The sequence below is a fragment of the Leptonotus elevatus genome, chromosome 9 (genome assembly GCF_054856555.1).
Source record: "Leptonotus elevatus isolate MCC_2025b chromosome 9, RoL_Lele_1.0, whole genome shotgun sequence".
NCBI lineage: Eukaryota > Metazoa > Chordata > Actinopteri > Syngnathiformes > Syngnathidae > Leptonotus > Leptonotus elevatus.
This window is the reverse complement of record NC_141247.1, coordinates 14,021,653-14,046,303: the sequence shown is the minus strand read 5'-3', so window position 1 is coordinate 14,046,303 and position 24,651 is coordinate 14,021,653. Positions and strand designations below refer to the sequence as shown.

Here is a 24,651-nt window from a genome sequence, read left to right as displayed (position 1 = left end):
GCCTTTTGTGTACATTACAGTGTTGCATTTATATTTTTTCAATGTACATGTTGACTTTACTATGCTTTAAAATTCAAAATTGTTACAAAATAATGTTAGTGTATTTTTATTCTCCATAGCTTCAATTACAAATCATTTCGAACTAATATTTCCTATTATTAAATGTCTGTAATTGGACCTTGACTGTTTCAGACTAAAACATTTTGACACTTTTTATGTGTGACCTATTTTTTGTGTAGGGAATTTTCAAAATGAGCCCAGTTACCTAGCAACCACACTCCTCATCTTTCCCAAGCATGGTGTGTTCAATAATTGTGTGTACATTCAAGGATCTGTCAAACCCTTTCTGTCTTCAGCCTGCATCCTCCTCATCTTACTGTCTCAGAATGCATGTCACTTTGACCAGTCACATATATGTCCCGGTTTTGAAATATATTCTCTCATTGACAGGCATTCACAACCAGCAGCACTCGATCCACATGAAGGCCAGAACCCCCCAGCCGCATATCGGACCAATTGTGACGGGAGAGCTCCAGAGGAGAAGAGATAACCCGGAATTGACATCATTCTCACACCCGTCATGCTCACCCTGGTTCCTCATTTATTTGACATACGACTGAATGCTGCGGTGTACATGAGGAATAACCCCCACCGCTTCTTACGATCCCCTCTATATGTATTCTATAAGCACATGAAAAGCCAATATAAGCCTTTTTGATAAACTCTTCAGTGTGCACGGTATGACCGCATGGCTTCAACCACACTTCATTCCAAAAATGTCACAAGAGATGTTATTTGCCAAGAAACAGACTGGGTGTGAATAGTCCAAGAAGCCAAAACAAGGGGACAATGTGAGTGAAATTGCCTGCATGAGACTATATTGCCTCTTTAAAAGGACCACCCATTATGTGTACAGTATTTTACATTTTGATCCACTTTGTTCTCATTTTCTGCATTAATGGCAGTGGAAACGGCACAGTATAATAGATGTTAAAAAAAAAAAAAGCAACAACAGGCGGTTTGTAGGAATGCAATTCGATTTTTTTTTAAATATACAAATAGTGTTTTTAGGTTTTGTAAATGACTAAAGCAATGCCCACCACAGTTATGAATGAATAAGCTGAATGATTCATGTGACTTAATGAGAATTTAGTGATATTCTGTACAAGAAACAATGCACTAGCTGATTGATTTTGATAACTTAAAGGGGAAGTCAACCCCCCAATATTTTCTTTTGACAATATGTTCTATGCAGCCCCGCTAGTCTAAGTATGATATTTTGGTTAATATTGCATTAATGGCATATGAGTCACATATAACATATTATTGTCAAGAAATGTTTAAGGTTGACTTCCACTTTAAAATATTGGCCATTAAGAAAGAAAGAAAAAAAACATTCCAAAAACATGCCCCAAGTCCAAGCTGCTTTGAAATGCTGGTCAACTATAGAAAAAAAGTACATTCAACTCCTGTACATTCCAATGGTAACTGTAATGCGGTGCCTAACCTTTACTACAAAACAATGTCATGTTAACAATTTGAGTTGTTAGGTTAGCAAACACAGAAAAGTGAGTTTTTTTGTCAGTGTTTACCTGCTATCACTTGTGGGTTTTTGTTTTGCATGGAATCACCTTCATAATTTTGGGTAGTGTTCAGCTCCTTGTCCGTATCAGCTAGAAGTGCGGCAAAGAGTATAGAAGAGGAAAAGGATAATTGTGTACAGTGTCATGCGTTTTCCTTCTTCTTCAATAAACACAAATGTGCTTGAACATGAATTACTCAACTAAGGGCCGTAAGATTCTCCTTGTATTGTAGATATCACACAAAATGTATATCATATTTTCTACCTTTTTTGTTTATGTCCCTTAATATCAACAGTGTTCTAAAGTTGTGTAACAATGTGTGTGGTACAATATAAAATGTTTACAGTACAGCAATCATGTATTGGTCACCCAATGAAAGCTGTGCTAAGGTGTTATTGACAACTGAGAACTTAAGGTACCACAACTACACACACAGTATAGTCATGCTTTGTAATTCTTGTGAGGCATTTCTTGGTAAAATATGTACATTTAGGTTTTTAAAAGGCCTTTCCCCCATTTCTTTACTGAAGATAAATGTCTATATTGAAGAGTGCAAACAATTATGCGAAAGACTTTAGCCGAAGCAGCCATTCATAAACACTCAGAAAACAATATGAGATGAAACACATTTGAGCTGATAGACCTTAATGTGGCTTCAATAATGCTGTCATCGTCATCTTTTCAGTGCCAATCACATCAACTTAACAGTATATACAGTCAATATGAAATCAATATTGTGCAGTCAAACACTTTAGCACATCATATATGTTTAAAGTTGTGATGTTTTACAGGCAAATACATAAAATAAGTGCATTGTACAGTGGTAACAGTGAAACATGGTCGTGTGTGTAATGTGATTTTATTGTATGACAGATTGAATAAATACAAAATGGGAACTAATAAAACGTTTGCTTTGTCGCTCTATTTAAAATTATTTGTGCATATAGCATGATGCACATGATCAACAGACACATTTTTGTCAGTTAATGCTTACATCACTTCATTGTTAGGCCTGGCCATGCAGCTAATTGGTCCAAAGGTGCAATACAGTCTGCAGTGTGCCTCCTGCCTGGTCTCCAGGGAGATGAGCTCACTGACACACTTAGGCTCTGTTATTATGTTACCATGTAAATCAATTAAATTGCATAATTCTAATTAAATTATCCTATACAGTACTCTGGTCCAGTGACCTAGTCTATCAATGTCAAATTACTGTACTGACAGTCTCACTTAGTTGGGATGCTATACAGACCATTGTTTCATCTAAAATTACTAATGAGAGATATACAAGTCAGTATGTAAGAATTGATATGAAACCACCGTCAACGTTCAAGGGAATCGGTGAACATGATGATTTGCTTTGGTTGCAGCATTCACTGCTTCCCTCCCCCATCTCCTTCCTCAGCAGCGACCTGCGGAAAGGAGCTACGTTGCCATGGCTACCAGCTGTCCGCCTCCTGAAGGGCGTTGTGCCTGGTGCTCTGACGTAGCCCGTCATCTAATATTCCAGCATCCACACAATGCTCACGCACGCGCACGCACCCACGCGCGTACAGACGACCCAGCATCCTTTCCCTTGAGTGTTAATGGAAATCAGTTGCAATGATATTGTGTGGTCGAATTGGTGCAGTGTGCAGGAAGGGAGGGAGGGGAGGGGTTTCAGGCTTCAATATGCGGCAGCGCTTGAGCATGCGCACCTTGATTTGGCCTACATCCAGAAGTATGACGCTATCATGGAGAGGGTGCGACGATTGGATTTTTGGTTTGTTTTTCTGAAATTTATTATATATTATATAAAATATATGATTTTGATTGAGCTACAATGATACAATACTGTACGGCCAATTCAACAATTATTGTGGCAGCATTGTTTTTAGAGAATGTAACAAAGACTGCATATGCGGAAACTAGCCAGAAGAGGTCGCTGTTGTCCACTCTGCATCAGGACGATGATGGGAGGGACTGGATGGAGCACAGAAATAATAATCATGTACAGTACTCTATGCCTTCTCTGGTCCCGGAATTTCAAGGCTAATCTAAATTATTGAAAGTGTGATTTTGGAATTATTATATACATACAGTATGGGCCAAAAGTTTGGACACACTTTCTTATTCAATGCATTTGCTTTATTCTCATGGCTGGTTACTTTGTAGATTCTCACTGAAGGCATCACAACTATGTATGAACTGATCTGGAGTTATGTTCTGAACAAAAAAAAAAGGTGAAATAACATGAAACCAGTTTAATATTATATATTTTTCAAAATAGCCATTTTTTGCTCTGGTTACTTTTTTCCATAATATTGGCATTCTTACATCTGGGAACTCCTTAAAGACTGTTGGAAAACTCTTTCAGGTGACTACCTTTTGAAGCTCATCGAGAGAATGCCAAGAATGTGCAAAAAAGTAATCAGAGGGTGGAAATGTATTTATGTATTTATTTTATTATTTTCACCTTTTTTTAAAGTACATAACTCCAAATATGTTCGATAGTTGTCATAGTTGTCGTCATTGTTTTGATGCCTTCAGTGAGAATCTACAATGTACATAGTCATGAAAATAAAGCATATATTGAATGAGAAGGTGTGCCCATTTTTTTGGCCTGTACTGTATATACAGTATATATATATATATATATATATATATATATATATATATATATATATATATATATATATATATATATATATATATATATATATATATATAAGAAGCCAGAGTTGTTAAAACTGTCATTATGATTTGACAAAAATTACATGATATGATCTGTGAAAAACAAAACAAAAACAGCCATCTTTGGCATCATATTGTGGCTCAAAACCACTGCACCTGAGGAAAACAACCAATCAGTGGCAGGTATGATTTATGAATTGAATTGCCAATCATTTGTTATGCTCTTGCTAATCATGGGCACACCCCTGGCAAAAAATAAAACTTAAAACCGGTAAACTTGAGTGTTACACAAACATTTCATAAGGTGCTTTTCTGTGGTACCAAAGTCGGCCAAAATCAGATATGCAACCAGAGACCACTGATTTTTTTCCCCTCAGATTATATTTTTCATTTACTCCTGTCAAGTCATAAGAACTGTTTTGACAAATAAAATAAAACATGATTTTTATTTTTGAAAATTGCAAGCTTCTCCGTAAAGGTGCAACACATTTTTTTAATTTATTTTTGCACACAAATGCATTCTTCTCATTTTTGGTAATGTTTTCTTAATGCCAAAATTAGCACAGGATATAGATTTTTTTTAAAAACTGTTTTACTTACCAAGTTATGGCACGGCCAGTGGGATGTTTGTTTATAATGATGTTTTATCCCTGGGTGACATTTTTAAATAAAGCTTTTTTTTAAGGCTGACTGGAATACTCCTAGGGAAAATCATTTTTTCTGTCATGTTTTTTAAGTCTTTAATTATAAAACATTTTCTTTCATAAGTTTTTGAATAAATATTTTGCACTGTATATCTAGGTTTTTTATTTCCAAAATTTTAAATGCATTTTTTTTTTATTAACCTAAAACAACTAAATTGAATTGAAATATACTTGAAATAATGCCTGTTGTTAATTAAAATTGTCAGCATAATATATTTTTTTTAAATTGTATTTTATTGTATTTTATTGTATTTTATTGTATTTTATTGTATTTTATTGTATTTTATTGTATTGTTACCTGTCGGCTTCATCAGGGTTGGTTGAATGCAGACAGACACATCGTTCTAATGATGATAATTGATATGTGACAATGAATAAAGTATACATTATACTTTGCCATTGGGGTTGCACTGTAATTTGCAGTGGTATAGAACTGAATAAATTGTTCTATGCCAAGAGATGTTGTAATATTGTGTTCCTCGGTGTATGAGAGACCAATCATTTCTTAGTAGGAAAAAAATCCATCCATCCATCCATCCATCCATCCATCCATCCATCCATTTTCCAACTGCTTATCCTTACTAAGGTTGCAGGTGTATTGGAAATGTGTTGGTAAAATAATATTTTTTATAATAGTATTAATAAATACGGGATAATCCATTTCTAAATATTTGGAACATTCTTTAGTGTATGCCATATATTAATCTTGCCAACCTATTATAAATTGTGGTCTCAGTAGTCCTACATTTTTTAAAACTTTTTTATTTTTTTATTTTTTAGCTCAGATGTCCCTTTAAATTATGTACTCAATGTGATTTTCAGTTCAAAATACACATATTTGCAGTGGTAAATTAACAAGTGTGCACCTTGGTTAGATTTGATAAAGTATATCTGAATATAAATATGTAAATATGGCAACAACGGTTTTCATTTCTATCATGTCATATCATCTCCAAGACCACATTCCACTCTGTTAGTCTGTGGTGTTTTTGTCCTCTAAAGTCAACAACAAAACCATTCCGGATGTCACATCAAGCTTTCAAGAGGGAATTTAAAGGAGTAAAGTGAGGTGAGTGTAAATTTTCTGTCTGCCTTATTTTTTTTCTGAAGGTTAAGGATCTTAAACTGTATTTTTTCGCATTAATATCACGTTAGGCTATATGAAACTAATTCAAGTACTGTATTCATAACTACTATGAAACTAATCGTATATATAACTTTTTTTTAAGGCTTACATCTTCTGAGGTATGTTTTTTTATGAGGAGTAATAAATTGGATGATTCAAAATCACCCTGTTAAGTAAACTTAATGCACATTCTATTAGATTGAATTGTTATTTTTTAGGTGTTTGTTGTCTGATTCATGAATAAATGTTTATTCAAAGGAAGGGTATTATTAAGTTCATAAAATAGCTGTGTGAGTTAAAATGAAATGGATAGTTATAGAGTCGAAATGTGATTTGAAAAAAAAAAATAGTTTTTTACTGCCATGGCTTAATTTTTGCATAATTAAAACCTGGCCTAAACAGTGTTATGCAAGCCAAAATAGTTTAATACATTTGTTACGGTTTGTCTGGGTTGGACCCCGGAATGCAGAGATGGCGACAAGTGGGAAAAAAATGATTAATAGAGATTATTTGCTGAGGTCTGGCAAGAAAAAAACTAAAATACTCAAGAGGCAGGCAATTAGGCAGAGAGAGGGCTGGCTGGCTGGAGAATCTTCATGAAGAAAACTATAGCAAAAAACAAAGGTCCAGGGAAAAACAGGTTACAACAACGTTGCGGTAGCATCAGACATAATGCAAAACTAGTAACACTGGAAGATATACTGTGTACGGATGAAATGGAATTCTCTGGCACCATCCTGGGTGCAGACCAGCTTCTTATTGACAAGGTTGATGAACTAATTGAGCCCAGGTGTGTCCCATCAGCTGTCATGAGAAAAACAAAGACCTGCCATGCACAAAAAGCGATCACGACACATGACTTTTTAGCAGATTGCAGCATCAGGCTATTGACAGTAGGCCGCGCTGTTAGACTGTATAATGGGAGTGGCTGTGAGGAGTGTCATTTTTCTCAGTTCTACATTCACCGTCGACGGACAGAGGCGGACAAGCAACACCGATCGCTCCATGAAAAAGATTACTCTTCTGTATATTTGTTTATGATCCGTTAACACTGGATATATAGACTACAAGAAATGTTTAATAGCTGTGGTTAGAAATCGTCCCTGTTTAGCGATGGCAAGATGTGGCATGGGAGGACAATGGCCGATAGCATGGATTTCTTTGTGTTTGCCACTGCTGATTATTTTCCATCCAGAAGGAATCTCTGCTCAAATAAGATATTCAATGCAGGAGGAAGTAAAACCAGGAACAGTGATTGGAAATGTAGCCAAGGACCTTGGGCTGGAAGTCGGGCGGTTGCTGGATAGAAATCTCCGTGTGGTGTCAGGAACAAAGCAGGAGCAGTTTAAGGTAAATCAAAAAGATGGTGTCCTGTCTGTCCACCAGCGATTAGACCGGGAGGACCTGTGCGGTAACAACCTGCCGTGCATCACTAATCTCAAAGTGATTGTGGAAAACCCCCTAGAGATGCATCAAGTCTTTGTCGAGGTACTGGATGTGAATGATAACTCGCCCAAATTCCTTGATGATAATTGCACTTTAGAGGTGCTGGAATCCGCCGTAGTTGGGTCCAAACTGCAAGTGGAAGGAGCCCAAGACTTGGATGTTGGTTTGAATTCGGTCCAGATGTACAAGCTGAACCACAACAGTTTTTTTCAACTGGAAACAGAAGACTTTGGCGAGGAGGGGAAGGTGCCTTTTCTTGTGCTACAGCGGCCTTTAGATAGAGAAAATGCAGCAGAGCACCACTTAATATTGACAGCTGCAGATGGGGGCAAACCACCTAAAACAGGTACTATTAACATCACGGTTATTATATCTGACGTAAATGATAACGCGCCAGTGTGTGACCGTCTCAAATACTCCATTACCGTGAAGGAGAACGCACCAGTGGGGACATATCTGCTGACAGTGAATGCGTCAGACTCAGACGAGGGACTGAACGGTGAGATTGAATATTCTCTACGGAACAAATTAAGAGGACTCACCAGCATGCCGTTCGATTTGAACAAAAAAAGCGGGGAACTATCAGTGAAAGGAGAGCTCGATTTTGAAGAGAGACAAGTCTATGAGCTCAAGATACTTGCTGTGGACAAAGGCGCAGTGTCGCTGTCCACACAATGCAACGTGGTAGTCCGAGTGGAAGATGTGAACGATAACCGACCCAAAATAGACATCACCTCATTGCTGGGTCGCATAGTAGAGGATGCGCCTCTAGGTACAGTGGTGGCGCTGGTGGGCGTTAATGATATGGACTCAGGTGTGAATGGTCAGGTGGTCTGTAGCTTACCGGAGGACTTGCCTTTTGCCCTCAAGTCGTCCCCAGATGGACAATCATATTCTCTTGTCACTAAACACTATTTAGACAAAGAGAGGGAGCATTTGTATGATATCACAATAACAGCTAAAGATTTAGGGACGCCCTCTATGTCCTCTACTAAGGTCATAAATGTAGATGTACTGGATGTTAATGATAATAGACCTTTATTCAGTGAGAGCCCTTATACTTTTTATGTGCTGGAAAACAACAAAGCCGGAGTGTCCTTGTTTTCTGTGAGCGCCGCAGATTCCGATGGGGAAAAAAATGCAGCTGTGACATATTCGCTTAAACAGAAAAGTGACAGTGTGACATCATTTTTGAGTATTAATGAGGTCACAGGCACAATTTCAGCACTAAAAAGTTTTGACTTTGAGACGCTGAAAAGTTTCCAGTTCCAAGTGGTGGCCACCGACGGTGGAAGTCCTCCACTGAGCAGCAACGTGACGGTGAACGTGTTCATTCTGGATCAGAACGACAACGCTCCAGTCATCCTGTATCCAGTCAGCTCCAACGGTTCGGCTGAAGGCGTGGAGGAGATTCCCCGCAATATGAAAGCAGGAGACTTGGTGACTAAAGTCCGAGCCTATGACGCCGATATCGGATATAACGGCTGGTTGCTGTTTTCTCTGCAGCAAGTCACCCACCACAGTCTGTTTTCTTTGGACCGCTATACGGGCCAGATCCGAACACTTCGCTCCTTGACGGAGACAGACGAGGCTGAGCATGGACTGCTCATACTGGTCAAAGACAACGGCAACGTTTCGCTCTCGGCAACAGCTACTGTGACTGTCAAACTTGTGGAGCCCAAAGAGGCTTTTGCAGCTTCCGATGTCAAAAATGCAGCAAAAGTGGACAATGAGGAGGACAATGTGACTTTTTATCTCATCATCACTTTGGGCTCGGTCTCGCTCCTTTTTGTCATCAGCATCATCGTGCTGATCGCCATGCAGTGCTCCAAATCCACAGAGTACACTTCCAAATATCTACAAGACACTAATTATGATGGCACACTGTGTCACAGCATCCAGTACAGATCAGGAGACAAACGTTATATGTTAGTTGGACCCAGGATGAGTATCGGGTCCACCATCGTCCCCGGCAGCCACGCCAACACTCTGGTGCTCCCTGACAGGAGACACACCTCGGGGGAGGTAAGAAGAACCTTTTTTTCCTTTTTTTTTTTTTTACTCCAGTACATTTTTACAATAGACATGTAAACTAAAGACTTTTGTGTAGCTGCAATTTGATAAGCTTGTTTTGGTCAAAGCAACAATGTTGTCATGTCAAATTGACTGAATTGTATTGAGCTGACTTTTACATTTAATAGTTGAGTAAAACAGTAAATCCACTTCTGTTTGTGGTGCTGAATTCTGGGGAGAAGTTTCATGACATTTAAGGTCCACAATGATTTCTTCATCAAACACATTGCTGCTAAGATGTTTAGCTTACGATTAAGTTTCACGCTGATTGTAACAGTTTCCAAGCTTTCAGCATTTTACAATAGTTCATTGCAGCAATGTCACATCTGTAGAGGGAGGTAAAAGATTATTATACATTTTTTTCATGTAGCCTACGGTGCATATATGCAATACTGTTGTGATGAATTTTTTAATGTATTTACATTGATCATTATGCGGATTAATTAAGGCTATTGTTGTGTGTCGTGTTTAAAGTCGTGACAGTTGGGTCTGAATTAAGCCAACAAGTATGAACAAATTACGAGAGAGTGCAAAACTACAACTCAAGCCAAACAAAACAAGAATAACAGCAAGAAAAAGTTCAACATTAAAGACCATTAGGGCTGGATAATAACATAACCATATTGTGGGGGCTGACTAAGCAACAAAAAGCAAAGATGGCAAGAACACAAGAAACCTTCTAATGATAAATATACTTACATAAAATTGCCTATTAATTTACTTGCCTACATCTGACGTTAACAATTTCACCACTGTGCATGGCTCTGAAAAATTCTGATCACCAATGTGACAATGATTTTGACCTAGTTGAAAATACAGTTTATTGTACAATGGGCATTTTGTTAATATTAGATACATATACAGTAGATATGTGATGATTATTTGATTGTTGTTATGACTATTGAGTTTGGATTTAAATTATATATGTTCTTTTGATAGTAGGAATCGAGGGATTTGTGAGATAAAAGACTCATGGATCGCTTAAAAAATACATTTTGTGGAGGATGATAATGTATTTCTTTTATGGCAATATTTTTTTATTAAATTAATTACAGCCCACACACCTTGATGTGATGTGTCATATACATAGCGTATAAAGGGAAATAAAGTATATTGTGTAGGACATAAAGTACAACAACTACGTGTCAGAAAAATTATGCTGAAGCACATAAATATCCTCCATGCACATAATGAAATTAATCCACTAGGTGGCAGTGTCATATCAAGTGTTGAGAATTAGGCGTCCTGCCACTTCTGGAATCGTTTTGTTCAAGTCATCAGATGAGACGGTACATTCAACAGAGACGGATGTTGCGGTCTTTTCTGTCCTGTATCACCTTATTTTTGGGGGCACAGCCTACTTTTAAGACAAACAAATTATTTCATGTTGGAGGTTTTATTTTTTGGTGGAGTTTGGATTTCAATGCTCTAATCCAAACTGGGAGGATGGGAGCAGGAGGACAAAGGCGAGGTCTCTTTCTCTGCATCACGTTGGTTTGTCTGGAGCAGATCGCAGCACAGATCAAATATTCAATCGCAGAGGAAGTCAAAGTGGGGACCGTGGTGGGGAATGTCGCCAAGGATCTGGGATTGGACATCAGCATGTTGGTGGAGAGACATTTTCGGATTGTTTCTGGCAATGAAGGGGCTCAGTTTGAGGTAAATGTGAATAATGGTGTTCTCTTTTTGCGCAAGAGCATCAACAGAGAAGAAATATGTGAGGGCATCTCACCATGTTTAGTTAATCTGAAATTAGTAGCTGAGAATCCGATGGAAATTCATCATGTTGGTGTAGAAATTATAGACATCAATGACAATTCACCCACTTTTCAAGATAAAGAGCAATTTTTTGAAATATATGAGTCCACTCTTCCAGGCAGACGCTTTCAGTTACCAAATGCATACGACCCAGATGTTGTTCCTAACACAGTGCGTGCATATAAAATAAATACAAATGAATATTTTAGCGCACAAATCAGAGAAATAGGTGAGGATAAAGTGCCATTTTTGGTTTTACAAAAGTCTTTGGACCGAGAGAAACACTCTGAGCACAGACTTGTTCTGACTGCAGTCGACGGTGGGAATCCATCAAGATCTGGAGGTTTGAACGTCACCATTAAAGTGCTTGATTCTAACGACAACCAGCCCACATTTACGCAAAACCTATATTCCCTAAATTTATCTGAAAATGTGAAGCCTGACACAAGCATCATTCAGGTGGAAGCAACTGATTTGGATGACGGATTAAACAGTGAAATTGAATATTACTTTGGTGGACAACTTGATTCCATAATCTATGAAATGTTCAGTTTGGATAAAAACACTGGTGAAATAAGAGTAAAGGGCCAAATTGATTTTGAGAAGTTTGATGTTTACAAATTGGATGTCCACGCCACAGACAAAGGACACCCTCCAATGACTACCGACTGTAGGGTGATTATAAAAATAGTTGATGAAAATGACAACCAACCTGAAATTGACGTGACATCTCTGTCAAAAACTGTACCAGAAGACTCCAAACCTGGTACTGTCATTTCTCTAATTAGCATTACTGACAAAGATGTTGGATTGAACGGCAAAGTCATATGTAGTCTTTCACAAAATGTCCCATTTGAGTTAAAACCTTCATTTCAAGACAACATGTACTCGCTGGTTCTGAAAGACAGACTGGATCGAGAATTAGTGGCGGATTATGACATCACAATCATAGCTACAGACTGTGGTCAACCTCCTCTGTCAACTTTTAAAATTCTCCACGTGGACGTGTCAGATGTTAATGATAATATTCCAACCTTTTTGCACAATCCAATCCAACTTTATTTGCTGGAAAATAATGTGCCAGGAAAGTCCATCTTTTCTGTCACTGCATTCGATAAAGACTTAAATGAAAATGCAGCTCTGACGTATCACATTCACAGAGGAGAAGGAAGCCAAGTTAAAATGTCAACATTTTTAAACATCAACCCTGAGAATGGTGAAATTTCAGCACTAAAAAGTTTTGACTTTGAGACGCTGAAAAGTTTCCAGTTCCAAGTGGTGGCCACCGACGGTGGAAGTCCTCCACTGAGCAGCAACGTGACGGTGAACGTGTTCATTCTGGATCAGAACGACAACGCTCCAGTCATCCTGTATCCAGTCAGCTCCAACGGTTCGGCTGAAGGCGTGGAGGAGATTCCCCGCAATATGAAAGCAGGAGACTTGGTGACTAAAGTCCGAGCCTATGACGCCGATATCGGATATAACGGCTGGTTGCTGTTTTCTCTGCAGCAAGTCACCCACCACAGTCTGTTTTCTTTGGACCGCTATACGGGCCAGATCCGAACACTTCGCTCCTTGACGGAGACAGACGAGGCTGAGCATGGACTGCTCATACTGGTCAAAGACAACGGCAACGTTTCGCTCTCGGCAACAGCTACTGTGACTGTCAAACTTGTGGAGCCCAAAGAGGCTTTTGCAGCTTCCGATGTCAAAAATGCAGCAAAAGTGGACAATGAGGAGGACAATGTGACTTTTTATCTCATCATCACTTTGGGCTCGGTCTCGCTCCTTTTTGTCATCAGCATCATCGTGCTGATCGCCATGCAGTGCTCCAAATCCACAGAGTACACTTCCAAATATCTACAAGACACTAATTATGATGGCACACTGTGTCACAGCATCCAGTACAGATCAGGAGACAAACGTTATATGTTAGTTGGACCCAGGATGAGTATCGGGTCCACCATCGTCCCCGGCAGCCACGCCAACACTCTGGTGCTCCCTGACAGGAGACACACCTCGGGGGAGGTAAGAAGAACCTTTTTTTCCTTTTTTTTTTTTTTACTCCAGTACATTTTTACAATAGACATGTAAACTAAAGACTTTTGTGTAGCTGCAATTTGATAAGCTTGTTTTGGTAAAAGCAACAATGTTGTCATGTCAAATTGACTGAATTGTATTGAGCTGACTTTTACATTTAATAGTTGAGTAAAACAGTAAATCCACTTCTGTTTGTGGTGCTGAATTCTGGGGAGAAGTTTCATGACATTTAAGGTCCACAATGATTTCTTCATCAAACACATTGCTGCTAAGATGTTTAGCTTACGATTAAGTTTCACGCTGATTGTAACAGTTTCCAAGCTTTCAGCATTTTACAATAGTTCATTGCAGCAATGTCACATCTGTAGAGGGAGGTAAAAGATTATTATACATTTTTTTCATGTAGCCTACGGTGCATATATGCAATGCTGTTGTGATGATTTTTTAAATGTATTTACATTGATCATTATGCGGATTAATTAAGGCTATTGTTGTGTGTCGTGTTTAAAGTCATGACAGTTGGGTGTGAATTGAGCCAACAAGTATGAACAAAATACGAGCGTGCAAAACTACAACTCAAGTCAAATAAAACAAGAATAACAGCAAGAAAAAGTTCAACATTAAACACCATTAGGGCTGGATAATAACATAACCATATTGCGGGGGCTGACTAAGCAACAAAAAGCAAATATGGCAAGAACACAAGAAACCTTCTAATGATAAATATACTTACATAAAATTGCCTATTAATTTACTTGCCTACATCTGACGTTAACAATTTCACCACTGTGCATGGCTCTGAAAGATTCTGATCACCAATGTGACAATGATGTTGACCTAAATACAGTTTATTGTACAATGGGCATTTTGTTAATATTAGATACATATACAGTAGATATGTGATTATTATTTGATTGTTGTTATGACTATTGAGTTTGGATTTAAATTATATATGTTCTTTTGATAGCAGGAATTGAGGGATTCGTGAGATAAATGACTCATGGATCGCTTAAAAGATACATTTTGTGGAGGATCATAATGTATTTATTTTATGGCAATATTTTTTATTAAATTAACTACAGCCCACACACCTTGATGTGATGTGTCATATACATAGCGTATGAGGGGAAATAAAGTATATTTTTTAGGACATGAAGTACAAGAACTATGTGTCAGCAAAATCATGCTGAAGCACATTAATATCCTCCATGCACATAATGAAATATAACCACTAGGTGGCAGTGTCATATCAAGTGTTGAGAATTAGGCGTCCTGCCCCTTTTGGAATCGTTTTGTTCAAGTCATCAGAGGAGACTGTACCGTCAAAAGAGACGGATGTTGCTGTATTTTAAGTCCTTTATTGCCTTAGATTTTTGGATACTTTTAAGATAAATAATTTTGTCATTTTGGAGGTTTCATTTTTTGGTGGAAATTGGATTTCAACGCTCTAATCCAAGCTGGGAGGATGGGAGCAGGAGGACAAAGGCGAGGTCTCTTTTTCTGCATTATACTGGTTTGTCTGGAGCAGATTGCAGCACAAATCAAATATTCAATCGCAGAGGAAGTCAAAGTGGGGACTGTGGTGGGGAATGTCGCCAAGGATCTGGGATTGGACATCAGTACGTTGGTGGAGAGACATTTTCGGATTGTTTCAGGCAATGAAGGGGCTCAGTTTGAGGTAAATGTTAACAATGGCATCCTCTTTTTGCGTAAAAGCATCAACAGAGAGGAGATATGTGAGGGCATCTCACCATGTTTAGTTAATCTGAAATTAGTAGCAGAGAATCCAATGGAAATTCATCATGTTGGTGTAGAAATTGTAGATATTAATGACAATTCCCCTACTTTCCAAGAGGAAGAATTCATTTTAGAAATACCTGAGTCCACTCTTCCAGGTAGACACTTTCAGTTACCAAATGCACATGACCCAGATGTTGTCACTAATACGGTGCGTGCGTATAAATTAAATACAAATGAATATTTTAGTGCACAAATCAGAGAAATAGGTGAGGACAAGGTGCCATTTTTAGTTTTACAAAAGTCTCTGGACCGAGAAAAGCACGCCAAACATAGACTTGTTCTTACGGCAGTTGACGGTGGGAATCCACCATTATCAGGAAGTCTTAATATCACAGTTATAGTGCTGGATTCAAATGATAACCATCCAACATTTACTCAAGACATCTATTCTGTAACTTTATCTGAAAATATTAAACCTGACACAAGCATCATTCAGGTGGAAGCAACAGATCTGGATGATGGATTAAACAGTGAAATTGAATATTACTTTGGTGGACAACTTGATTCCAAAATCTATGAAATGTTCAGTTTGGATAAAATCACTGGTGAAATAAGGGTAAAGAGCCAAATTGATTTTGAGAAGGTCGACATTTACAAATTGGACGTCCATGCCACAGACAAAGGACACCCTCCAATGAGCACATTTTGCAGGGTGATCATAAAAATAGTTGATGAAAATGACAACCAACCCAAAATAGACGTGACATCTCTTTCAAAAATGGTAGCAGAGGATTCAAAACCCGGGACTGTAATTTCTCTTATAAGCATCACTGACAAAGATGTTGGCTTGAATGGCAAAGTCGTATGTAGTCTGTCACAAAATGTCCCATTCGAATTAAAACCTTCATTTCAAGATAACATGTACTCGCTGGTTCTGAAAGACAGACTGGATCGAGAATTAGTGGCGGATTATGACATCACAATCACAGCTACAGACTGTGGTCAACCTCCTTTGTCCACTTTTAAAATTATCCATGTGGACGTGTCAGACGTTAATGATAATATTCCAACCTTTTTGCACAATCCAATCCAACTTTATTTGCTGGAAAATAATGTGCCAGGAAAGTCCATCTTTTCTGTCACTGCATTCGATAAAGACTTAAATGAAAATGCAGCATTGACGTATCACATTAACAGAGGTGAAGGAAGCCAAGTTAAAATGTCAACATTTTTAAACATTAACCCTGAGAATGGTGAAATATCAGCACTAAAACGTTTTGACTTTGAGACGCTGAAAAGTTTCCAGTTCCAAGTGGTGGCCACCGACGGTGGAAGTCCTCCGCTGAGCAGCAACGTGACAGTGAACGTGTTCATTCTGGATGAGAACGACAACGCTCCAGTCATCCTGTATCCAGTCAGCTCCAACGGTTCGGCTGAAGGCGTGGAGGAGATTCCCCGCAATATGAAAGCAGGAGACTTGGTGACTAAAGTCCGAGCCTATGACGCCGATATCGGATATAACGGCTGGTTGCTGTTTTCTCTGCAGCAAGTCACCCACCACAGTCTGTTTTCTTTGGACCGCTATACGGGCCAGATCCGAACACTTCGCTCCTTGACGGAGACAGACGAGGCTGAGCATGGACTGCTCATACTGGTCAAAGACAATGGCAACGTTTCGCTCTCGGCAACAGCTACTGTGACTGTCAAACTTGTGGAGCCCAAAGAGGCTTTTGCAGCTTCCGATGTCAAAAGTGCAGCAAAAGTGGACAATGAGGAGGACAATGTGACTTTTTATCTCATCATCACTTTGGGCTCGGTCTCGCTCCTTTTTGTCATCAGCATCATCGTGCTGATCGCCATGCAGTGTTCCAAATCCACAGAGTACACTTCCAAATATCTACAAGAGACTAATTATGATGGCACACTGTGTCACAGCATCCAGTACAGATCAGGAGACAAACGTTACATGTTAGTTGGACCCAGGATGAGTATCGGGTCCACCATCGTCCCGGGCAGCCACGCCAACACTCTGGTGCTCCCTGACAGGAGACACACTTCCGGGGAGGTAAGAAGAACTTTTTTAAACTCTTAATAAATGCTTTCAATTGACATGTGCACTCTGAAGACTTTACTGTGAAGCTGCAATCTGATCGGCATTACACTTTAGTGTCTGGTAACAGCAACAATGTTGTCATGTTAACATTTACTGAATAATGTCTTTGTCTTGAACTGACAGTTTGTTTAATTTAGACTTTGTAGTTATGGAAAATGAATACACTTCGGTCTGTGGTGCTGCATTTTGGGGAGTATAGGTTGCACTTAAGGTCCACAATGATTTATTTTCTTAACTCTTTGCTGTCATGATATTTTCTTACTATCAAGGTTCACATTGATGGGAACAATTTCCAAGCTTTCAGCATCTTACAATAGTTCATTGCAGCACTGCCACATCTGTTTAGGTAAACGTTTACTTTTTTTTTTTAAATATTGTTGTTTGCATATACATCCAATGCTGTTGTGTTAAATCTTTCAATGCAGTTGTATTGCTCATTGTGTGCACTGATTGGGCTGATGTGTTTTGTTTTTAAAGTATTGACTGTTGGATCCAAATAGAGTCAACAATTATGAACAAAATAAGAGAGTGTAAATCTATAACTTAAGCCATCCATAGTTTCAATGACAACTACAAACAAGTTCAACATTCAAGATCATCAGGGCTGGACAATAACATAGCCAGATTGGGGCTAGTTGCCTGACTTACCAACACAGAGCAAAGACTGCAAGAACACAAGAAACATTCTCATAATCAATTTAGTATCTAGTACTCTGTACTTCCCCGGCCGACTACTTCCAACCGTAACACTTTCAATATTAACACTCTCCGTGATCCTGAAAGAATCTGGACACTATACTGACGATAGTGTTGACCTGGTGGAAGATAACAGCATAATGTCCAATGGGCGTTTTGTCAATATTAGGTGCATATGTGATAACTATTTTATTTATCATTTAACTATAGTGAACGGATTTGAATTGTATATATTGTTTTAATTATACTCACTAATAAAGACTCATGTATCTGCTTTTAAATAAGGGAGGACAAGTATGGTGGACTATATTTCTTGTGTGGAAGCCAAAATATATTTGTCAAATTAAATATAGCACACAGGCCTTGATGTGTTTTGTCATTAACATTGTGAATGGAGACAAATAAATTATATTTTGCACGACAAGAACTACAAAAACAACAACTCAAAATCACTCAGTTGCACACTTTATAGTCATGTTATTATTCTCCTTGCATGTAATAAAATAGAACCACTAGGTGGCAGTGTCTTATAAGTATACAGTGTTGCGCATTAGGCGTCCTGCCCCTTCTGGAAGCGTTTTGTTCAAGTCATCAGATGAGACGGTACCTTCAACAGAGACGGATGCTTCTGTCGTCTGAGTCCTGTATTGCCTTACATTTTTTGGGCAAATTTTAAGATATATCAGATTGTCATTTTAGAGGTTTAACTTTTTTGGGTGGAATTTGGATTTCAATGCTCTAATCCAAACTGAGAGGATGGGAGCAGGAGGACAAAGGCAAGGTCTCTTTCTCTGCATCACGTTGGTTTGTCTGGAGCAGATCGCAGCACAGATCAAATATTCCATCGCTGAGGAAGTCAAAGTGGGGACCGTGGTGGGGAATGTTGCCAAGGATCTGGGATTGGACGACAGCACGTTGGTGGAGAGACATTTTCGGATTGTTTCAGGCAATGAGGGGGCTCAGTTTGAGGTAAATGTGAACAATGGTGTCCTCTTTGTCCGTAAAAGCATCAACAGAGAAGAGATATGTGAGGGCATCTCACCATGTTTAGTTAATCTGAAATTAGTAGCTGAGAATCCGATGGAAATTCATCATGTCGGAGTAGAAATTTTAGATGTTAATGACAATTCACCCACTTTTCAGGAGGTAGAGAAAATTTTAGAAATATCTGAGTCTATGCCTGCTGGAAAACGCTTCCAATTACCCAGCGCACATGATCCAGATGTCGTTGTTAATACAGTGCGTGCATACAAATTAAATCTGAATGAATATTTTAATATTCAAATTAGAGAGAGGGGAGATGATAAGATACCCTTCTTAGTATTACAAAAGTCTCTGGACCGAGAAAAAGATGCAGAGCACAGACTTGTTCTTACTGCAGTTGATGGTGGAAATCCAGCAAGATCTGGAAGTCTTAATGTCACAGTTATAGTGCTTGACTCAAATGATAATGCTCCCACATTTACGCAAGAAGTATATACTGCGAATTTGTCCGAAAATGTAAAAATAGGAACAAGAGTTATCAAGGTAGACTCAACTGATCTGGACGAAGGAGCAAATGGGGAAGTTGAATATTATTTTGGTGGTGAACTTGACTCTGAAATTTATGAAATGTTTAATTTAGATAAAACCACTGGTGAAATAAGTGTGAAGGGACACATCGATTTTGAGAAGGTTGATGTTTACAAATTGGACGTTCACGCCACAGACAAAGGACAACCTCCTACGAGTACTGATTGTAGGGTGATTATAAAAATAGTTGATGAAAATGACAACCAACCCAAAATAGGTGTGACATCTCTATCAAAAACTATACCAGAAGACTCCAAACCTGGTACTGTCATTTCTCTAATTAGCATTACTGACAAAGATGTTGGATTGAACGGCAAAGTCATATGTAGTCTTTCACAAAATGTCCCTTTTGTGTTAAAACCTTCATTTCAAGACAACATGTACTCGCTGGTTCTGAAAGACAGACTGGATCGAGAATTAGTGGCGGATTATGACATCACAATCACAGCTACAGACTGTGGTCAACCTCCTTTGTCCACTTTTAAAATTCTCCACGTGGACGTATCAGACGTTAATGATAATATTCCAACCTTTTTGCACAATCCAATCCAACTTTATTTGCTGGAAAATAATGTGCCAGGGAAGTCCATCTTTTCTGTCACTGCATTCGATAAAGACTTAAATGAAAATGCAGCTCTGACGTATCACATTAACAGAGGAGAAGGAAGCCAAGTTAAAATGTCAACATTTTTAAACATCAACCCTGAGAATGGTGAGATTTCGGCACTAAAAAGTTTTGACTTTGAGACATTGAAAAGTTTCCAGTTCCAAGTGGTTGCCACCGATGGTGGAAGTCCTCCACTGAGCAGCAACGTGACAGTGAACGTGTTCATTCTGGATCAGAACGACAACGCTCCAGTCATCCTGTATCCAGTCAGCTCCAACGGTTCGGCTGAAGGCGTGGAGGAGATTCCCCGCAATATGAAAGCAGGAGACTTGGTGACTAAAGTCCGAGCCTATGACGCCGATATCGGATATAACGGCTGGTTGCTGTTTTCTCTGCAGCAAGTCACCCACCACAGTCTGTTTTCTTTGGACCGCTATACGGGCCAGATCCGAACACTTCGCTCCTTGACGGAGACAGACGAGGCTGAGCATGGACTGCTCATACTGGTCAAAGACAACGGCAACGTTTCGCTCTCGGCAACAGCTACTGTGACGGTCAAACTTGTGGAGCCCAAGGAGGCTTTTGCAGCTTCCGATGTCAAAAGTGCAGCAAAAGTGGACAATGAGGAGGACAATGTGACTTTTTATCTCATCATCACTTTGGGCTCGGTCTCGCTCCTTTTTGTCATCAGCATCATCGTGCTGATCGCCATGCAGTGCTCCAAATCCACAGAGTACACTTCCAAATATCTACAAGACACTAATTATGATGGCACACTGTGTCACAGCATCCAGTACAGATCGGGAGACAAACGCTACATGTTAGTTGGACCCAGGATGAGTATCGGGTCCACCATCGTTCCGGGCAGCCACGCCAACACTCTGGTGCTCCCTGACAGGAGACACACCTCTGGGGAGGTAAGAAGAATTGTTTTTCTTTTTTGTTTTAGTGTGGTACATTTTTACAATAGACATGTGCACCCTGAAAGAGTTTGTTGTGTACCTGTAATTTGATCTGCTTATTTAACAATGTTGTCATGTCAAATTCACTGAATTGTTTTGAACTGACCGTTTGCTTTGCGCTTAAAAGTTGAGGAAAACACTTCTGTCTGTGGTGCTGAATTCTGTTGAGTAGATTGATGACATTTAAAGTCCGCAATGATTTCTCTTTATTTGGCTATTTGCTGCTATGATGTTTGCTTACGATTAGAGTTCAAATTGCTAAGAACAATTCACAAGCTTTCAGCATCGTACAATAATTTATTGCACCAATTCCATATCTGTGTCAGGAGGTTTTTTTCTTTTACTCTGTTTATTTGTAATAAGTACAGTTTCTGCACATGACCAATGCTGTTGTGTTTAATCTCTCTTTGCTGTTGCATTGAACTCTTAACTCTGTGTGTAAAGATTGGACTGCTGTTTAAAGTAGTAACTGTTGGATCCAAATAGAGTCAACAGGTATGAACATAAAGTTATGGATTTAGTGAGATGAAAGGACTCATAGATCTCTTAAAATAGAAATGTTGTGGAGTTAATATTTCCAACCGGAATATATTTGTTAAATGAACTGCAGCACACAAGCCTTGACAAATTTTGTCATATACATTGTGTATGAAAGGAAATAAAGTGTATTTAGCAGGACTAGAACTACAAAAAATACGTGAAAGTCAAAATCATGCTTGTGCACATCTTAGTCATGTTTATGTGTGATTGTGAGTGTGAATGGTTGTTTGTCTGTGTGTGCCCTGGATTGGCTGGCAATCAGTCCAGGGTGTAAACCGCCTCATGCCTGAAGCCAGCTGGGATAGGCTCCAGCGCCCTCGCGACCCTTGTGGAGAATTAGCGGTTAAGAAAATGGATGAATGATATTCTCCATGTATATAATGAAATGTAACCACTAGGTGGCAGTGTCTTATCAGTATACAGTGATGAGCATGAGGCGTCCTTCCCCTTTTGGAATCGTTTTGTTCAAGTCATCAGAGGAGACTGTACCGTCAAAAGAGACGGATGTTGCTGTATTTTCAGTTTTTTATTGCCTTAGATTTTTGGATACTTTTAAGACAAATCATTTTGTCATTTTGGAGGTTTCATTTTTTGGTGGAATTTGTATTTCAATGCTCTAATCCAAGCTGGGAGGATGGGAGCAGGAGGACAAAGGCGAGGTCTCTTTCTCTGCATCACGTTGGTTTGTCTGGAGCAGATCGCAGCACAAATCAAATATTCCATCATGGAGGAAGGCAAAGTGGGGACCGTGGTAGGGAATGTCGCCAAGGATCTGGGATTGGACATCAGTACGTTGGTGGAGAGACATTTTCGGATTGTTTCAGGCAATGAAGGGGCTCAGTTTGAGGTAAATGTGAATAATGGCGTCCTCTTTGTGCGTAAAAGCATCAACAGAGAGGAGATATGTGAGGGCATGTCAACATGTTTAGTTAATCTGAAATTAGTTGCTGAGAATCCGATGGAAATCCATCATGTTGGAGTAGAAATTTTAGATATTAATGACAATTCACCTACTTTTCAAGAGGAAGAATTCATTTTAGAAATATCTGAGTCCACTCTTCCAGTTAGAAGCTTTCAGTTACCAAATGCACATGATCCAGATGTTGTCACTAATACTGTGCGAGTGTATAAATTGAATTCAAATGATTTTTTTAGCGCACAAATTAGAGAAAGAGGTGAAGATAAAGTGCCATTTTTAGTTTTACAAAAGCCTCTAGACCGAGAAAAACACGCCAAACACAGACTTGTTCTTACTGCAGTTGATGGTGGAAATCCTCCATTATCAGGAAGTCTTAATATCACAGTTATAGTGCTGGATTCAAATGATAACCATCCGACATTTACACAAGATGTCTATTCTGTAACTTTATCTGAAAATGTGAAACCTGACACAAGCATTATTCGTGTGGAAGCAACAGATCTGGATGATGGATTAAACAGCGAACTTGAATATTATTTTGGAGGACAACTTGAGTCTAAAATATATGAAATCTTTAATTTGGATAAAAACACTGGTGAAATAAAAATTAAGGGCCAAATTGATTTTGAGAAGGTTGATGTTTACAAATTGGACGTCCACGCCACAGACCATGGACACCCTCCAATGAGTACTGATTGTAGAGTGATTATAAAAATAGTTGATGAAAATGACAACCAACCTGAAATAGAGGTGACATCTCTGTCCAAAACTGTACCAGAAGACTCCAAACCTGGGACTGTAATTTCTCTTATAAGCATCACTGACAAAGATGTTGGCTTGAATGGCAAAGTCGTATGTAGTCTTTCACAAAATGTCCCATTCGAATTAAAACCTTCATTTCAAGACAACATGTACTCGCTGGTTCTGAAAGACAGACTGGATCGAGAATTAGTGGCGGATTATGACATCACAATCACAGCTACAGACTGTGGTCAACTTCCTTTGTCCACTTTTAAAATTATCCACGTGGACGTGTCAGACGTTAATGATAATATTCCAACCTTTTTGCACAATCCAATCCAACTTTATTTGCTGGAAAATAATGTGCCAGGAAAGTCCATCTTTTCTGTCACTGCATTCGATAAAGACTTAAATGAAAATGCAGCTCTGACGTATCACATTAACAGAGGAGAAGGAAGCCAAGTTAAAATGTCAACATTTTTAAACATCAACCCTGAGAATGGTGACATTTCGGCACTAAAAAGTTTTGACTTTGAGACGCTGAAAAGTTTCCAGTTCCAAGTGGTTGCCACCGATGGTGGAAGTCCTCCGCTGAGTAGCAACGTGACGGTGAACGTGTTCATTCTGGATCAGAATGACAACGCTCCAGTCATCCTGTATCCAGTCAGCTCCAACGGTTCGGCTGAAGGCGTGGAGGAGATTCCCCGCAATATGAAAGCAGGAGACTTGGTGACTAAAGTCCGAGCCTATGACGCCGATATCGGATATAACGGCTGGTTGCTGTTTTCTCTGCAGCAAGTCACCCACCACAGTCTGTTTTCTTTGGACCGCTATACGGGCCAGATCCGAACACTTCGCTCCTTGACGGAGACAGACGAGGCTGAGCATGGACTGCTCATACTGGTCAAAGACAATGGCAACGTTTCGCTCTCGGCAACAGCTACTGTGACTGTCAAACTTGTGGAGCCCAAAGAGGCTTTTGCAGCTTCCGATGTCAAAAGTGCAGCAAAAGTGGACAATGAGGAGGACAATGTGACTTTTTATCTCATCATCACTTTGGGCTCGGTCTCGCTCCTTTTTGTCATCAGCATCATCGTGCTGATCGCCATGCAGTGCTCCAAATCCACAGAGTACACTTCCAAATATCTACAAGACACTAATTATGATGGCACACTGTGTCACAGCATCCAGTACAGATCGGGAGACAAACGCTACATGTTAGTTGGACCCAGGATGAGTATCGGGTCCACCATCGTCCCGGGCAGCCACGCCAACACTCTGGTGCTCCCCGACAGAAGACATACTTCCGGGGAGGTAAGAAGAACCTTTTTTTTGTATTGCACATGGTAAATCGTTAC

General features: G+C 39.3%; 4 protein-coding genes and 1 pseudogene across 9 annotated transcripts in view; all 5 read left to right on the top strand.

Moving 5' to 3' along the window:
- The window catches only part of LOC147168469 (protocadherin alpha-C2-like), a 37,238-nt gene extending 34,750 nt beyond the window's left edge, over window positions 1-2,488 (top strand). For all 6 annotated transcript variants that reach the window (XM_086085647.1, XM_086085644.1, XM_086085649.1 and 3 more), the window contains exon 3: window positions 451-2,488. The gene's annotated coding sequence lies outside the window, so the exon portion shown is untranslated. The remainder of the gene's footprint in view (window positions 1-450) is intronic.
- Window positions 2,489-7,063: 4,575 nt separating this feature from the next.
- On the top strand, window positions 7,064-10,085 carry LOC147168468 (protocadherin alpha-8-like). The gene is made up of 2 exons (XM_086085563.1): window positions 7,064-9,557; window positions 10,080-10,085. The coding sequence occupies exons 1-2, from the start codon at window positions 7,200-7,202 to the stop codon at window positions 10,083-10,085; spliced, it is 2,364 nt and encodes a 787-aa protein (XP_085941689.1). The 5' UTR covers window positions 7,064-7,199.
- Window positions 10,086-10,904: 819 nt separating this feature from the next.
- Window positions 10,905-17,280, top strand: LOC147168467 (protocadherin alpha-8-like). Its single transcript, XM_086085562.1, has 3 exons — window positions 10,905-13,391; window positions 16,432-17,208; window positions 17,269-17,280. The coding sequence occupies exons 1-3, from the start codon at window positions 10,914-10,916 to the stop codon at window positions 17,278-17,280; spliced, it is 3,267 nt and encodes a 1,088-aa protein (XP_085941688.1). The 5' UTR covers window positions 10,905-10,913.
- A 1,285-nt stretch (window positions 17,281-18,565) lies between these two features.
- Window positions 18,566-21,265, top strand: LOC147168466 (protocadherin alpha-7 pseudogene; annotated as a pseudogene).
- An 833-nt stretch (window positions 21,266-22,098) lies between these two features.
- The window catches only part of LOC147168462 (protocadherin alpha-C2-like), a 156,308-nt gene continuing 153,755 nt past the window's right edge, over window positions 22,099-24,651 (top strand). The window contains exon 1 of the mRNA XM_086085335.1: window positions 22,099-24,607. Within this exon, the coding sequence (XP_085941461.1) occupies window positions 22,268-24,607 (2,340 nt within the window). The 5' untranslated portion in view covers window positions 22,099-22,267. The remainder of the gene's footprint in view (window positions 24,608-24,651) is intronic.

Coding starts and splice junctions, on each gene's coding strand:
- LOC147168467 (XM_086085562.1), top strand. CDS start 10,914: ATGTTGCGGTCTTTTCTGTCCTGTATCACCTTATTTTTGGGGGCACAG. Junction 13,392..16,431: donor GGAGACACACCTCGGGGGAG/GTAAGAAGAACC, acceptor TTTGACTTTGAG/ACGCTGAAAAGTTTCCAGTT.
- LOC147168468 (XM_086085563.1), top strand. CDS start 7,200: ATGGCAAGATGTGGCATGGGAGGACAATGGCCGATAGCATGGATTTCT.